The sequence below is a fragment of the Heliangelus exortis genome, chromosome 13, assembly GCF_036169615.1.
Source record: "Heliangelus exortis chromosome 13, bHelExo1.hap1, whole genome shotgun sequence".
Taxonomy (NCBI): domain Eukaryota; kingdom Metazoa; phylum Chordata; class Aves; order Apodiformes; family Trochilidae; genus Heliangelus; species Heliangelus exortis.
Genome location: NC_092434.1, coordinates 18,329,917 through 18,347,219, shown reverse-complemented (window position 1 = coordinate 18,347,219; position 17,303 = coordinate 18,329,917). Strand labels below are relative to the sequence as shown.

Below are 17,303 nucleotides of genomic sequence, written 5' to 3'. Positions count from 1 at the left end.
ATCCTCTGAGCATGAGACTTTTCTTGGTGATTGATAAACTCCCAAGAGATGCCTGTTTTGTTCACTTGTTTTTTTTTTTTTCAGAGCCCTACAGGATGTACAGATTAGATTCCAGCCTCTTCATAGCCCTGATATGAGTGTATCCATGCCTCCCCATGGCTCTCATGAGGAATTTGGTGAGTGTTGGTGCTTAATTGATCTTCAGTGTTGCTGAGCCATGAAAAGTTATGGAGGGCAGCAGGAGGGCAGCTTTGGGTGCTTCAGTCACAGAGGGTTCTGCATAAGGAGTAGGTGTGCAGCAGGCTGCTTGCTCAGAGCCCAGGGGGAGTGTGGAGCACAGGGACATGTCAGGCAAGGGCAGCCCACGTGCTGTGCATGCTGGAGTTCACCTTCCTCAGGGTTTGGTGCTTGTGCCAGAAGCTCTGCAGTTGTCTCTTGTCAGGTGGAAGAGATGACAGTGACACTGGAGCTCTGGGGGCAGAGGGGACAGGGCTGTGTGGGATGTGCTCCTTCAGCTCAGTCATCCTGCTGGGATGGGACTGTTTCACTGCCCGTGCATTTAGGGCAGAGACAAAGCTTGGATCTCTGCTGACCAAAGCTGATAAATCCCCTGTTCAGCCTGCAAAGAGCAAGGAGGCCCCAGGGTCTGCCTGGCTGTGCCCAGGCTGTGCCTGGGTTTTCCCTTCTTCTTTTGGAGTCCGGTATGGCAGGCAGTGGCCTAATTCAGACTCTGTAGAGTTAAACCTTTGGCTTTCAGGGAAAACTCCTGTGAAGTAATTTGCCTCTCTCCCTTTGGAAGCCTTTCCAGAGCACCTGGCAGAGCTGAGCACTGAGGGGCTGGGCTCAGAGAAGGGCTCAGTGCATGGCTCTCAGCCAGACCTGCGGCGCATCGCGGAGCTGCCGGTCCCAGCAGACTTCCTCTCCCTCTCCAGTGATGCCAAACCAAAGCTGATGACTCCAGATGCATTCATGACACCCAGTACATCCCTGCAGCAGGTAACCAGAGAGCAGAACTCTTACAGGGGGTTGTAGCCTAAGCCACCAGGGGAGGTTTAAGCTAGGTTTTAGGAAACGTTTTTCCCCTAGAGGGTTGTCAGGCATTGGGGTGGCCCAGGACAGTGGTGGAGTCACCATTTCTGCAGGTATTTAAAAGGCATTTGGACCTGGTCCCTAAGGACATGATTATGGTGCTGGTTAAAAGTTGGACTGGATGGTTTTGGAGGTCTCTTCCAAACCTAAAACGTTCTGTGATAAGGACTGGGTTTGGCTTTTGATACTTTTGGAGACTTTTTCTAGGCTGTGTTGGTTCTGGTAGATGATGCACACAAGAAACTCTGCCTGGAACCAAGCTCAGTTGGCACCTCTGAAGTGCTGAGCTGGGCTGAGCTTGTGTTGTGAGTGCTGTGTGTTCTGCAAAGCTGTAGCTGTGTTGTGTAGAAATGCAGGTTTGCTAAATAGCTGTAAGCCAGGAGACTGTTCTTACTGGTTTAGGTGTGTTGTTTAGGGTGTGATGTAATTGTACTGGAACAAAATGTGCTGCCTCTGCCCATCCTGCCTGATGGGATCCTGTGGGAACACGTGTCTGGGATGATCAGGTACAGAGAAGGGGCTGCAACATCTGCAGGAGATCTGCAAGTCAGGGATTCAGTAGCTCAGTGGTGTTTCCTGAATCTAACACAGCAGGCCTGAACTCGTACAGAATCAGGAGTTCTGTGCTTGCTCCAACGTTTTCAGTGTCAGGAAGCATATGGAGCATTCCTTGGGATTTGGTGACCTCTGTCTTGGTGAACAATTCCACTCTAGGGGAGGTTTAGGCTGGATATTAGGAAACATTTGTTCACTGAAAGGATTGTCAGACATTGCCCACCCAGGGCAGTGGTGGAGTTCCCATCCCTGGAGGTGTTTAAACAGTGTGGACCTGTCCCTTAGGACAGGTTTAGTGTTGAGCTTACAGTGCTGGTCAGAGGTTGGACTGGGTGAGCTTGAAGCTCTCTTCCAACCACAGACATCCTGTGGCTCTGTGAAGAGCTGTGCCCAAGCCTTTCCTCTGCAGCAGGACTCTGATGGACCAGTCCCAAGACAAATCTCCTGGTGCTGCTGGGTGTCACCCACTCTGGGCTTCTGTGTCCAGAGGCTGAGCTGGCAGTGGGTGCCTGCCTAGCTCTGCCCAGGTTTCTGCTGCCCCTGACCAGTTATGTCAACAAGCAGAACTGCAGGAGCTCACTGGTTCTTGGCCACTCTGTATCCAAACTTCTCATTAGCTTCTCTTCAGTCCATTCAGACACTCTTGCTTTACAACCTGCTGTTGTGCCTCTGTACTGCACCTGTGGCTGCAGTTATCTCCATGTGCCCATAGAATGGAGGCAGATGGAAATTAAAGAGTATTTTGAAAATGGCATCCTTTAAAAAGTGATCTGCAGTATGATGCCAGGGCCTGGCTTGCACTGGGGAGAAGCTGTGGTGTCTCTTTGCTCTGCCTGCCTGTGCAGAATGGTCCCTCAGCAGGTGCTTGCTGTGCTGGTGTTGTTCTTGTGGACACAGAGGAGTGAGGTTGTGAGCAGGGGCAGGGTGGGGGTCACCACAGCTTGAGTGTGGGCACTGGAGGGGCCTGGGTGGGGATGGGCAGCACCTGGCAATGTGCAGGAATGGGGTTCATGCTGAGTTGACTTACAAGAGAGAAGCACCCCAGGGCCAGCCTGGGGAGCAAAGAATAAATGAATAAATAAACCAAAACTGAAGGTTTCAGTGTTGCTAGCAAAGCTGCTGAGTGCAGAAGGTAATTTTGTGCCCAAGGGTGGGTAAACTTCCCAGTGCAAAGATGTCCCAAGGAAGCAGAGAGCTGTTGAGGGGGTGATGGCTCCATGGGCTGTTTGCAGCTCACACTTGGGTTTACACAGTGTGGGTGTTCAGTTCAAACCTGGCTTTTCCTTGCTGCCTGTTTCCTGGCTGACTTTTCCCTGCTGGCACCAGCACCCAGCTGCTGGAGTGTGGACACAGCCTGGAGCTGAGCTCAGCCTCAGCTCTCTGCCAGAAGCAGTGCCATCTGCAGAAAGCTTGGCCAAACCAGCTTTCCCAGCTGACTGCATGGGGGCTGCTGTGGGTGTTCTCTGTAGGTATTTTTGGTGGCCAGAAGCACCAGTGGGGCCAGCACTTGGCTCTCTTCCCTGCTAGCCAGCTGGTTAGGTGAGCAGCACCTCCTCTTGTGCACTGGAGCATTCTGCTTCCCTCCCCCCTATGGCTCTGTCCTCACTGCTGCCACAAGACCTTGGCAAGAGCAGCCCAGCTCCAAGAAGGAAATGGGGATGTGGTGCTGAGCCCTGCAGGATGCCACTGAGAGCAAATGCTTGAGAAAAGCAGTCCTGGCTCAGCTGAGGAGGGGATTCTGGGGCTTCCCTTCAACCAGACCCTGAGCACCCTAGCAGTGCAACTTGAACTGGTTTTTCTCTTCCCTCTTTGCCAAAGGCTCCTTAGGAGTTCTGGAGCCAATGCTTTGGCTGCTGCTGGACTCTCCCATCACATCCTGACTGCTGTGTGTTTTTTTTCCAGATCACTGTCTCTCCAGGCAGCAGTGTCAGCTCCCTGACTGCAGTCACAGCCATGAGCAGTACTTCTGTCACAGACACCTCCATGGCCAGGTAAATACTGTCCTCTCTTCTGCTCTTCTATCAGGGAGGTTCTCCTCTCTCTCTGCTCTGGTCTGCCCTGGTGAGACCACACCTGGAATACTGGATCCGTTTTGGGGCTTCCCAGTTCAAGAGGGAGAGGGATTTACTGGGGAGAGCTGTGAGGATGCTGAAGGGACTTGAGCATCTCTGCTGGGAAGAAACTGAGAGCCCTGGGGCTGTTCAGCCTTGGGAAAAGAAGGATGAGAGGGGATCTTATTAATTCTATAAATATCTGAGGGGTGGGGGGCAAGAGGATGAGGCCAATCTCTTTTCAGTGGTGCCCAGGAACAGGACAGGGAGTAATGGGATTACCCTGGAACATGGGAAGTTCCAGCTCAACATGAGGAGAAACGTCTGGAGTGTAAGGTGAAGGAGCCCAGGCTGCCCAGAGAGGTTCTGGAGTCTGCTTCTCTGGAGCCTTTCCAACCCCCTCTGGATGTGTTCCTGGGTGATCTCTAGAGGTCCTGTCCAACCCCTTATATTCTCTGATTCTGTAGTGTGTGTGTTAAGTAACATACCTGCTGCTGAAGGGAAGGAGAGGAGATGGGAACCAGAGTTAGAAAGTGTCCTGAGTCCTGATGTCCCTGCAGAGGCAGCTGTTTGCATCTCTCCTGCAGCTCTGGGCAGGTTTGTTGTCACCCCCAGGGCCAGCAGTGGTGTTTCCTTTGTGCCTCACAGGGGTTCTCTTACTGCAGCTCAGTTCTCTTGCTTTCTCTGCCTCTCCCAAAGGGCTCTTGTTGTTTCCAGGTGAGAGAACACTGCAGCCCCCAGGGACAGACCACTGGGGCTGTTAGGAAAATCTCACTAGTGCTGAGGCAGGTTGTGCCTCCTGACAGGGGAAACTTCATTGCTGAGGGCTGGGAAAAGGACTGAGACCTATCCCATCGTGTTCTTCTTCCCCCTGAGCTCTGTGCAGTATGAACTGAGGATGGAACAGGGCCCTTTTCTCATTTACACCTCAAATTCTAAGAGATTAAGGTGCCCTCTTAGGGTGCTACTTTTTTGTGTTTGTTTCCACCTGGCTGTATCTCTTTGGGTTGTGTGGGCACTAGGAAATGGACTCATAGAATCTTTTTGGTTGGAGAAGACTTTCAAGATCATCAAGTCCAACTTTTCACAGTGAGTTGCAGTTTTAGTTGACAGAGAGTGGCAGACCACAGTGGAAAGAGCAAGGGCTTGGATAACACCAGAGAGGTTCTGGTTCTGCTCCTCCAATGACTTTTGGATCCCAACTCCTCACCTTGAGTGTTTCACACAGATCTGTTTCATTAAGTTTCCCTGCTTGATTTTTTGTTGTCTCTGTTTACTGCAGGCCATCAGAGGACCTGACTGTGAGCCCCAAGATGCAGCTGGACACCAGCCTGACACTGAGTAGCAGTAGCAGCAGTCTCCAGACTAGTCCTAGGAGCCATTCAGTTCTCATCCCAGGCCTCCCTGACAAGCTGACACCAAAGGCTTCTGTTCCAGTAAGGCTCCAAATGCTGCTTCCTTCCTTCTCAGGGACCAAGGGACCTCTGGGGACTTACACAAGCTGCAGTGGGACTTCTTTGGGTATTAACAGCTCCAGCTGCTGCCCTTTGGGAAGCATGGCTGCTGCACAGACCTGCAGCTGGGCTTCCCTGTGTTAGTGGGACTTGAGCTGGTGGAAATCAGTGTCTCTGAACACCAGAAACAGCAGAGCCAGAGGCAGCTCTGGCTTCTGCTGTCACTGTCACAGGGGCTGGAAGTGGCCAGCCTTTGCTTTAGGAGACCACGCTACCTGGAAAGGTTTCTTTCTGATTTGGTCTGAAACAATAATTTTCTGTTCCTAAGTCTTTCTTTCCAGGTGTGATGTCAGAGAGGTGATGACCAAAGCTTGAAATGTAAATCAGCTTTCAGTCCTGCAGGTGTTCAGTGTTAAAACTTCTTCAGCCTCTTCAGCCTGTTTTACCACTTTTTCTGGTGGTATTCCAAAGTGTTTCCTTCTGGCCAGTGTGTTATTGCTTCTACACTTCCTGGACCATCAAGGCTTCCTATCCCAGCTCTCTGTGAGAGTAAAGCAATCCATTTACTCCAGGTAGCATGATGGGAAGGTTCTCTACCTGTGTACATAAAACCCAGTACAGGTAATGGTGGCTCCAGGAGGAGCTGTGCTTCAGTACCAATCACTTCTGAAGCAGCTCTGACTCCTTCATATGCAGCCAGTGTCTCTTTTTCAGTGGCTGTGTAGTTGGCTTCGGAGCCTTTGTAGTTTCGACCCCAAAATCCAAGAGGTTGGCCTCGAGTCTCTCCTGGAGCTTTCTGCCAGAGGCTCCATGTAGGACCATCACCTCCATCTCTGGTGTAAAGCACATTTTTAATGTCTGGCCCTGTTCAAATTGGTCCAAGGGCCATTGCCTGCACAATCTCCTGTTTAATACTCTCAAAAGCAGCTTGTTGTTCTGAGCCCCATTTAAAGTCTTTCTTCTTCCGGGTAACCTCGTAGAGAGGTTTCACAATCTGATTATAAAGAGGAATATGCATCCTCCAGAAACCAACAGTTCCTAAGAAGGACTGAGTTTCCTTTTTAGTAGTTGGTGGGGCCATAGCTGTTATTTTGTTAATCACGTCCATTGGGATGTGGCGACGTCCATCTTGCCACTTGACTCCCAGAAACTGTATCTCTTGTGCAGGTCCCTTGACCTTGCTTCTTTTGATAGCAAAACCAGCCTCTAGAAGGATTTCAGTTATCTTCTTACCTTTCTCATAGACTTCCTTTGCTGTGTCACCCCACACAATGATGTCATCAATGTACTGTAGATGTTCTGGAGCTCCACCCTTTTCCAAGGTATCATGGATCAGTCCATGGCAGATGGTAGGACTGTGTTTCCACCCCTGGGGCAGTCGATTCCAAGTGTACTGGACACCTCTCCAGGTGAAAGCAAACTGTGCCCTGCATTCTGGTGCTATAGGAATAGCAAAAAATGCATTAGCAATGTCAATAGTAGCATACCACCTGGCTGCCTTTGACTCCAGCTCATACTGAAGTTCTAGCATGTCCAGCACAGCAGCACTTAGTGGTGGAGTAACCTCATTCAGGGCACGGTAGTCCACTGTCAGCCTCCACTCTCCATTAGGCTTCCTCACTGGCCATACAGGACTGTTGAAGGGTGAGTGAGTCTTGCTGATCACTCCTTGGCTCTCTGGTTGCCAGATCAGCTTGTGAATGGGGATCACAGCATCTCTGTTGGTGTGATATTGTCTTCGATGCACTACTGAAATAGCAGTCGGCACCCGCTGGTTTGTAGTTCTCAGCAAACCCACTACAAAGGATTTGTCTGAAAGGCCAAACAAAGCATGCAGCCATTCTGCATTCTCAGTCTTAATAGCTGCAGTACCAGAGGACCACCGGTACCCTTTTGGGTCCTCAATCACCTCCCATGAGGTAGTCTGTGCCAAGGATGCAAGGAGCATCTGGACCAGTCACTATCGGGTGCTTATGCCACTTTATTCCAGTGAGGCTCACATCAGCCTTCACAACAGTCAGTTCTTTAGATCCCCCCGTCACTCCAGAAATAGTGACAGAGTCTGTCCCCTTCTGATTCGATGGCATTAGTGTGCATTGTGCACCAGTGTCCACCAAGGCTTTATACTTTTGTGGCTCTAATGTGCCAGGCCATCGAATCCACACAATCCAATAAATTCTGTTGTCCCTCTCCTCCACCTGGCTGGAGGCAGGGCACCTCTAAGCTTGAGCACATACAGCATTGTCAGTATGTGCATTACTGGAGTTTGCATCCCCAGTACTCACTCCTGATGTGCAGGGATCTTGAGTCACCAGCATATTTGAATTGGGTAACTGCACACTGGAGACTTGGGCAGCCATCTTTTTAGAAGGACCTCCTTTTGCCTTCGTCTTACTCAGCAACTTATGTACTTGCTCCTCTAGGACAGCAGTAGGTTTCTGATCCCACTTTTTCATGTCCTCTCCATACTCCCTCAGGAGTGCCCATAGGATTCCTCTTGTTGAATTCTGTTTCTCTCAATTCCGTCTCACAGGAGGGCATCTCCACTTAATGGCTGCAATGCAGGGTCCTCCTTCTGTCTGAGGAAAAAGGGGTGAATTCAGATGTTTCTCAGATGTTCTCTTTATAGCTGAGACCCAGGCCCGACAAGGGGCTGTGACAGCATCTTCACACTCTCGTGCTGTTTTAATCACATCACCCACAGTTCCCTCCACATCTGCAGGAACCCATAGCATTACTGATAGTGTATGGTTAAAAGGTGGTGGTGCAGCATGCACAAACCTTTGCAGCATAGGTCTAGGGCACGGCACGTGATAAGGATCTTCAATGTCATCAGCATTATAGATCATGTCTCGTACAGCCAATTCCTCCAGATACCTGAGACCTTTTCCAAGTGTGGGTGCTTTGACCTGTGGGCAGTCTATTTCCTCTTTATAGGGATATCTCTCCCTTACAGCTGCCAAGAGTCGTTTCCATAGGCTGGTGGTTCCAGCCTTTTCCCCAAATGCTCGATCAATACCTGCATCTCTGGCCAGGGATCCCAACTGCCTGGCTTCCTTCTGAGTTAATGTTAGGGTAGCAGCCCCTCCATTCCAGCATTGGAGTAACCAAGAGAGAAGTGGTTCACCTGCAAAACAGCTGTAGTCTTTTCTCAGAGTATGCAAGTCCCTCATGGAATAGGACTGAGCAGATTCTGAGCCCTCAGCTGACTCTGCTGTAGCTGCTCTATGAGGAGAGGCAGTATCCTCTATCTCCTCTATCACCTGGTCATCTCGTTCAGACCTAGAAGGGTTAAGGCTCATTTCTGATTTCCATTGTTTTCCTTTTCTCCTAGTTACAGGGTCAAGAAGTAGCTGTGTGGGCTGAGGGGGAGAGGCTGTGGTGTCTGCAGCAGGAGCAGCAGCAGGGCTCGTTTTCTGAGCAGCAGCAGTGTCTGTGGGGGCAGGGACAGCAGCTGCAGCTGTAGCAGAAACACTGGTGATGCTCACCAGCTGTATCTGAGTCGTGCCCTTGCCTGAGGGGGGCTGAGAAGCAGCTGCTGAGGCAGGAGTGGGGGTGCTCTCTGTACCAGGGGCAGCTCTCACTCTCCAAACAGCAACTCTCGGCCTCCGAAAAGGCACGCTCAGTCTCATGGCTCTGATTTTTGTGTTACTCCTCACCAATATATGAGAAAAATTAACAACACCCACCAGAAGATTGAGAAATGAGATGCTGTTGCTACTAAAATCTGGTGGAGTCAGCCCGAAATACGATGGAATGGTATAATTTCCCAAATTAAAACTGGGAGTGTAATTACCAACCAAGTTTTTTATCTCTGTATGAAACATTACTGCACCATGCACCATGATGTACATCAGTATTGAGGGCCATATTGCAACGATGGTTCTTAAGCAGCTCTTAGGAAAAACAAACCACAAAGTAACAGCAATTCCAGCTGCAAAAATACACATCACATACCCTAAATACCAAAGGTACAGCATGATTGGTTTAATCTCCAACCCTGTGAAATTTCCAAAGAACAAGGTCTGATTCCAGCTCAGCAAAGCCATTCTTCCACTGGAGCTGGAATTCAAACTATTCAGGCAAATTAGTCAAAATTTAAACTGGACTCAAGCCAATTAGCTCGGGCCCCACGTTGGGCGCCAATAAATCTGTCAGGGTTTAACACTGCCCTGGCAATTAAACCAAATGCCAGATGCTCCCTATTAATCCCCCTCTCCTCCCTGATAAGAAAGGAGAGAGAATAAGGGAGAGAGACTGATGGGTTGGAAACTGAACTGCACAGCTTTAATGAAACAGTAATGATAAATAGGAAAAATTACTAAATCTATACAAATATACAGGGAAATTGATCCAAGGTTCCTTCCCCCTTTTCCCCCAATAAGTCTCACATCCCCACTGAGGCTGCAGGGCAGCCCTGGGAAAGTCCAGGCTGGAATCCTGGGGTCAGCAGGAGTTGGGAGCTGGAGGCAGGAACACACAGATCCAGGGTGGGATGGATCAGGAGCACAGGCAGAGGAACAGACAGAATCCTCCCAGGATGCCGGGTGAAGGAAGGGAAGCAGGAAAGGCAGGAAGGGCAGGCAGCTGGAAGCAGGAAATCTGGCTTGGCCCTCGTGATGCCTCAAATTTATACTGAGGATGATATATAGGGGATGGAATCCTCTGTTTGGTCAATTCTGGCATCTATCTTGTCCATTCCTCCCCAGAGGAGGCTGCAGGTGGGACCTCTTTATCCTCTTGGAGGGTAAAAGTTTTCCTCAGAGCTGAGCAGTGTCCTTGGCTCTGCACACCAGGCTCTGGCTGGAACTATAAACCTGGAGTGTTATCAGTCCCAGGAGCAGCCACTGCCTGAGAAACTTGCTGTTAATTTCAGCAGTGCAGCTGCTTACAAGAGACTTAGCTAAAAGTACAAGACAGAAAATCACCTTTATCCTGGTCCAAACCAGGACAGACGTGTCTTCACATCACCCAGGAGGCTCTTGGTTTATGTTTTTGAATTCAGGTGCCAGCAGGAAACTCCTCTCTAGCACTGGAGCTGCAGGAGGTGGAGCCCTTGGTGGTGCCCCAGGCTTCTCCCACCCGCGAGCGCTCCCCAGATGTCATTTCCTCTGCTTCTACAGCCATGTCCCAGGACATCCCAGAGATTGCTTCCGAGACCCTGCAACGCAGCTTTGCAGCAGCTCCTTCTGGGCTCCCTGCAGAGGTTCTGGAGCCCAGTCAGCAGGCAGACAGCATGGCATCTGCTGCCTCAGCCTTGCATTTGCTGTCTCCGAGGAACCGGCACAATTCGGAGCACAGCCACCACTCTTTGGACTTGCCTCCAGTGGAGGTGGACAGACTGAATGCTCCATCCTTACTGGAGACTGCTTTAACTCAGGAAAATGCATCTTCTGATGGTGGTGTGAGTCAGCCATGGCCAACAGCTCCTGACATAACCAGAGAGACCAGGAACAGCATGGCAGACAGGTAATCCCTTGGGTTCATCTTGCTCGGGGCATTTTCCTTGCACTTGTCAGCTTGTTGGCTTGGTGAAAAACCCCTCTGTTGGGAATAAACCAACAGTTTCACAGGTCTCCATCCCTCCTTTTCCTTAAAAGATCTTCCTGTCTGCTTGGTCTGGGTGTGCTGTGTCCTTCATTTCCTAGACCAGCTTAAACAATTTGTGCTTTCTGGTACTGATTTCAACATAAGGGATCTCTGGTGATCCTGGTGATCTGGTGAAATGGGTGTTATTTGACTTCATGTTCACCTAGGAATGGAGACTTGAGATGAGATGATTTTTTTTTTTTTTTTACTCTGGAAATGAAACCAGTATGAGCTGAACTCTACCCCAGGTGATGCATTCCTGCATGCTTTTGTTGAGAGGAACCAATCAGCACATACCTGGCAGGTTTGATTATAGTTTAACTGTGCATCTCTCCTCTAGGATTGGCTCTGTGCAGCTAGCATGAGAAATAAAGTTCTTTAAAAGTCCCAAAATGAATGGCAGTGGAGCAGAATGGGGCAATGTGCCATCCATCTGCTACCCAGGAGCAAACTGTTTGCTGGAGCAGTGCCAGGATTCAGCAGTGGCCACGTCCCTGCCTTGGAGTGGGATCAGGACAGGGAGATGCAGCTGCACCTCCAGAGCCTGCCTGGGCCAGGCCTGCACCATGAGAGCCTGCAAACACCTTCCTGCTCAGCAGAATTTGCAGGCTGGGAGGGTCAGTGCTGTCCCTCAGACTATGGAGGGCTGGTCCCTCCCATCAGAATTCCAGGAGAAAAGGTTTCACCTGGTGCCTCCCCACCTGAGGATGCTGCTTCAGGAAACAGTCTCAGGTCTGCTGGCTCCTGGGCGTGGTGAGGCTGTGTTCCTACACAGTGCTTTTCCTTTTGCTCATGATCTGAACCTGAGAAAATACTTTTATAGGAGTTTGCAGCTTCCCTCAATCCCTTTCAATTATTCTGGACTTTGTGTATCAGATCAGATATCTCTGGATCTGAGATACTTCACTTGAACAGCAATACAATATTTTCTGATATTCCAGCTCAGTTGTGCCATCAGCCTGCAGGGAAGCAGCAAGTGCTCACTTCTGTTTTGAGATCCTTCTCTGCACTGAACTCAGAGACTGAATTTATGCCATAAATAAGTGTCTGTAATTTGCTTTCAGACCCCTTCTGACTGGATTTGTTGTTGCAGCTCTGTTCTGGCTGGTGGAACTAACCCAGCAAGTTGATACATGTCACTCTCTGTGCTCCTCAGCTTCCTCACCTGGAAGAACTGAGAAGCAATGATTTTTTCCCCCAGTGATCAGTGGTACTTGAAAACCAAACCCAGAACCATGCAGTTCACTCAGGAACCCTACTGCCCATTTTGAGGAGCATTTTACTTGTCTTGCATGGATGTCTGTTGGGAGATTTGTTCTTGGGTAGTGCTTGAAGCACAGTTGAGCTGCTTCTCCCTTCCTAAGGCCTCCAGAAGAACCCACAGAGAAGTTTTTTAGTGCCTCTGGACACCACTTACTGTGCTCTGGAGCTGTGCAGATAGGTGTGGTGTTTTTGTTTGGTTAAGACAGGATCTGCCTTGAGAAATGGAGCAGGCAAATGGCTCAGCTGAAAGAGACTTTGATGATGGTGTTTTTCTTTTTTCCCCTCCTCTAGCCCAAGGGATGAAGTTGAAGAAAAGCACAAGAGCTCTTCCTACCACAGGCACAGCTACCACCTGCTGCAGCACGACAGCCAGGATGCCAGTGCAGAACAAAGGTACCAGGGTGCTCAGCTGCCTCTCACCCTGCAGGGACTCACATTCCTGTTCTGTGCCCAGCAAGCTTCCCCATGGGGGGTGAATGTCCTTGTGTCCTGACTTCATGTGTCTGTGCAGCCCCTGTAGAGTTCTGGTGACCTCAGTTGGCCTCTGGCATTGCCCAGTTTCCTCTCTGCAGGGAAGGGTTTGACTGTGCTGCTCACAGGAGCATGGACAAAAAGCTTGGTTTAATTAGCAGTTAATTAAAGGATCAGTTTCCAAATCCTGTGCCTTAAGATAAGGTGGTGAGAGGATCTTGTCAGTCAGTTTCTTGCTTTTGACATCTTTGCTGTCTCAGGAGCCACCCTGTGGGCACATCCTGTGTGCCTGGCCAGCTCAGCCCTGTTTGGCAGCTCAGGGTTCATTCATAATCTGGATTTCTACCAGCTGAAAGAAGCAGAGCCTGTGCTGCTCAGCAGCTGAGAGGCTCCAAGGTACCCAGGATCCCACACTTTTGGGCTCAGCCCAGCTCTCCCCTGTGCCCACAGTGCTGCAGGACATGGTTTCTGTTTGCTTGGGTCCCCTGGGGCAGTGTCACATCAGAGCTGCCCAAAGGCAGAGAGCCTGTAAATAAATCTTGTGTAGCACCTGAGCTCAGCCTGGGCAAACCTGGGTGAGAACAGGAGGAGGTGCTGGGTGTGGATGGAGAGCAGAATGTGAATCCCCTCCCCCCTGTAGTGAAGCCTGATGCTGCCCAGTGCTGGGAGTGATGTCCTCTCCCCTGCTGTTCCTTCACAGTGACCATGATGATGAAGTTGCAATCTTGGCTTCTGCTCCAAGTGGATTTGGTGCCAAAGTGTCTACTCAGAGGCTGCCTGTGAAGGACTGGAAAGCCAAAGCATCCCCCAGGGCTTCCCCAAAGCTCAAAAGGAAGGGCAAGAAGGAGGATGGGTAAGCTGGGCTTGCCAGGGCTCAGTGGCCGTGGGGGCAGCTGGGCAGGAAGGAGCCTTTAGCAGCAAGAGGAGAGGCTGAGGCTGGGCTGTGCCCCAGCATCCCAACCCTCACCCCACTCTGCACAGGGCAGGAACCCCACAGAAGGTGCTGCTGGGTCTTCAGACACTGAGTGCCCCGTGGGGCTGTGGGAGGAGGTGCTGCACTACCTGTCCAGCTGGCCCCCAAAACCCAAAAATGCAGAAATTGTGGCTTCAGAAATTGTGGGGGAGGCAAATGGCACATTGGGGGTGGGGGAATAACACTGGATCTGTTTGCTGGGCTCAGCAAAGGCTTTGTTGGGGCTGGGAGGCTGTGGGTACAGCTTATCATGGCCTCCATGTCTCATGGGCTTCTAAACACTGGCCCAGTGCCCCTGCTCAGCAGTGTCTGTGGTTTGGTACCTGCTGGCTGCTTCTGTGTGCTTCTAAACATCCCCCTGTGATATCTTGCAGGTGATTAAAAAAAACCTGGTGAGTGGAAGGCTCTGCTCATGAGCCCAAGCTGTCTGAGGGGAGGGGAGCAGCATGGGGCTCTCTCCTCATCTTCCCTGAGCTCCCCAGTTTGCATCTCTGCTTGTACAGATCACAGCAGAGATGGGCTGTGAAGCTTCTGGCTGTAATCCTGTGCTGGGACCCCCAGAAGCTCTTAGGCTCTGGAATGACTTTCACTTTTCCTGCCTCAGTCCTTCTGAAGCTGCTGAATGGTGCTGTCAGAGAATGGCAGGTGTTTGGTTTCCTTCTGGTAGCATTTGAATACTCAGAGATTTGTGACTTTGATGGAGAAAAGCAGGATTAGTGGATCAGTTCACTTTTTCTTTATTCTGCTGTAGATGCTGCTGTACATTACAAGTTTCCTCACCTTTAAAGCTGGAATCATTCTAGATAATGTGAAGCTCATTAATTCTATATTTAACAAATGGGTTCTCATTTTTTCCTTGTAAAGAAGGAGGAGACCCTCAAAAGCTGTTTGTTCCCTGGCTTTGAGTTCAAACCTGAAAAATCAGTGTACATTGGTTGTTGCATTAAGATTTGGTTCAGATCTTCTCCCTGCAATGGCCCCAACCTGCAAGGAACTTCAGGGCCTGTGGGCAGTGCAAATGATGGAGCCCCAGTGCTGTAAGGATTTCATCACCTTCCCATTGCTCCTCATGTTTTAGTAGGCAAAACAGAAGCATGAGTGGGACTGTAAAATCTAAAGCAGCCATAAAAAGATGTGATCTGTCTTGGCAGAAGACTTGGATAATAAGAGCAGTTAATTGCCATGACTGGATTACTACTTTTTTTTTTTTTTTTTTTTCCAGGGATGTGAACCAGTCACCGAGATCATCCAACAACCAGGTGAGTCAGAGCTGCCTCACAGCCTGTCCCAGGCTCCAGTGGCTGTCTGACAACAGCCCTGAGACAAAGTTCACCCCAGTTCATGGAGGTTCTGCTGGCCAGGCCCAGGCAGGCTGAGCTGTGGCTGCCCTGGGGCTTGGCATCCCTCTGCTCTCTGACTGATGGAGCAGAGGAGCTGCTCAGCACTTCCCAGGAGGTTGCTTCCTTCCCACCCTTGCCTGCTTTGCATTTCTGGGTTCTCACAAGCCCTGGGTCAACCAAAGCTCTGCCCCCCATTTCCTCTTCCCTGCTGGGATGACTTGCATGTGCTGAGAGCAGGGCAAGCTGTTCCCAGCACAGGCAGGGTCACAGTGGGGATGGATGACCTGTTGGAATTTCTTGTTCTTGTTGAAAGTACCTCCATGTCTGTCAGAAAATGGTCTCAGCTGAGCTGTGTCCACTTCTTAAATTGCCCTTGCTGTGTGTTCCTCCTTTAGGTATTTTGAGTAGGTGAAGAGGCAAGGAACTGCAGATAGGTTTTTCCAGTTGTTTGATTATTCATAAAGAAGTAAAGGGGATGAAAAAGTGAGCCAGGAAATGTTCTTCTTGCTCTGCTCATTGCACAACTCCTTTCCTAAGCTGTTTTGGGTCTTTATTTACATTCCAAGGCCTGAACCCTCTCAGTACTTGGCCAAAAGTGAACAGAATCTGTTTTCTTCTGTTTCCTGTTAGGGGGCAGTTTTGAAGAGAGTCTTGAATCTGAACAGTTGAGGATATTCTAAGGAACCATTTATGAGAATTGCATGTGGGAATAAACTTTTATCAGTTTATTTCTTGGGACAAAAGTCTTAGAAGTGAATCGGAGAAACAGGGCCAAGGCTCTGTGTCACACTTCAGCCTGAGACACGAGGGGTGCTGCACCACCCAGCAGGAAGCTCGACTGCCCCCTGATCCTCTTGGAAAGGAATGTTTGTCCTCTCCCCATGCAGGTGTCTCTGGAATTCCAGGATGAGCTGATGTGCATCCTGAGGAGCCAGCAGCGGGAGCTCTCGGAGCTGCGGCAGAGCCAGATGGAGCTGCTCCAGAGGCTGACAGATCACCTGGATGCCATCCAGAGCTCCCTTATGGGCCACGTGGAGAGGGTGATTGACTCCCAGCAGGAGCAGGAACGTATCCTTGGTCCCAAATGTTGGGAGTTAGGGGGTGGAAGTCTGCGAGGCAGACCAGAGGCATGAGGAAAGCAAAAGGTGCTGAAGGATCTCAGTCACCTGGGTTACAGGGCTGTGAGGCTGCCTGGCTGCACTGGAACCATCCCAGCTCCTCCTGCTCCTGTTCCAAGGGCATGGAACTCAGGATGGAGCAGAACTGATCCCTTCTCCATAAGAACTGATCCCTTCTCCATACCTCTAAATCTTCTCATTGCCCATCAGGACCCCAAGTGCTGCCATGCTGGGGCAGACTGGGGGTCACCCAACACTGTGTCCTGCAGTGGCCACTTGCCCAGGAGGAATTAATTATGGGCTGATCCTTCCCTCCTCAAGGCCAGGCAGCATTTGCACCAGGAATAGCCTCAGAATGACATGCTGCATAGCTGAATGTACAGCTCTCCTCCCTGCTCTCCACAGGTCCATTCTGTGTTGTCTGAAAGCTGCTTTGTTATGGGGGGGGGGGGTGTTTTAAACCTGAAATTTATTTTTATTTATTTTTATAGTACCGTCAGTAGTCCCTGTGCATCCTTTTCTGCACTGAGTTTTGTCATGTTCCCCAAGCTGGGAACAGCTGTAACCTGTGTGGTGTCTGAAACCACTCTTCACTTCTGTGACATGATGAGGATTTCTCTTTTCTCTCTGAATTAGTCCTGGATTTTCCTTTTTGACAGCCAGGCTGGTATTTCCATACCAGTATTCTCAGTTAGATTTCTAATTAAGTTGGGAGTCTAGACCTATATTGTAATATTGGAATCATTTCTCTCTATCTGCACAACTTGATACCTGCCCTGCCTTTTCAGCAGCTGAATTGTCTTTTCACTCTTTGTTTTGCTGGGGTTTTTTTGGGTTTGTTTAGGATAAGCACACACCTCAGAACCTGCCTGCTTTATGAACTGGGGTGAGCCTTTAGGAAGCTTGCATTTACCCCCATGCAGTGTGCTGCTTGTGTCCACCAGTTCCACCTTGTAGAAAAGTTTTTCCCAGTTAGCTTTTTGTGGACTCTTGGGTTTTTTTGGTGGTTTTGTCTGGGATGGAGTTAATTTTCTTCATAGCAGCACATACAGTGGCAAGTTTTGTGACCAAGTTTTGGATCTGTGACCAAAACACAGTCAGTAACACTCTGGTGTTTCTGCACTTGCTGAACCCTCTCAGGGCCTTCTCCCTTTCTCAGGCTGCTCCACCAGGGAGCAGACTGGGGGTGCACAGGAAGAAGGAGACCCCAGCTGCCCAAAGCAGTGGCTTGTAGGGTGTGATGGTGTGCTCAGGAAAGGAGGAGGAAGGGGTTTGGAGTGATGGTGTTGGTCATCTCAAGCCACCACCATGCACGATGGAGCTTTCCTGGAGCTGGCTGAACACCTGCCAGGTGATGGGAAGGAGTAAATTAATTCCTTGGTTTGCTTGGCTCTCATGTA

At 50.1% G+C, this 17,303-nt stretch overlaps 2 protein-coding genes across 2 annotated transcripts in view; both read left to right on the top strand.

Moving 5' to 3' along the window:
- Nucleotides 1-17,303, top strand: part of THAP11 (THAP domain containing 11) — a 123,723-nt gene that overhangs the window by 55,972 nt on the left and 50,448 nt on the right. The gene's annotated exons all lie outside the window — the stretch shown is intronic.
- EDC4 (enhancer of mRNA decapping 4) overlaps nucleotides 1-17,303 on the top strand; it is a 47,259-nt gene that overhangs the window by 20,592 nt on the left and 9,364 nt on the right. The window contains exons 14-22 of the mRNA XM_071757213.1: nucleotides 85-176; nucleotides 800-996; nucleotides 3,547-3,635; nucleotides 4,978-5,131; nucleotides 10,155-10,618; nucleotides 12,293-12,394; nucleotides 13,173-13,325; nucleotides 14,668-14,704; nucleotides 15,673-15,853. Coding sequence (XP_071613314.1) covers nucleotides 85-176; nucleotides 800-996; nucleotides 3,547-3,635; nucleotides 4,978-5,131; nucleotides 10,155-10,618; nucleotides 12,293-12,394; nucleotides 13,173-13,325; nucleotides 14,668-14,704; nucleotides 15,673-15,853 — 1,469 coding nt within the window. The remainder of the gene's footprint in view (nucleotides 1-84; nucleotides 177-799; nucleotides 997-3,546; nucleotides 3,636-4,977; nucleotides 5,132-10,154; nucleotides 10,619-12,292; nucleotides 12,395-13,172; nucleotides 13,326-14,667; nucleotides 14,705-15,672; nucleotides 15,854-17,303) is intronic.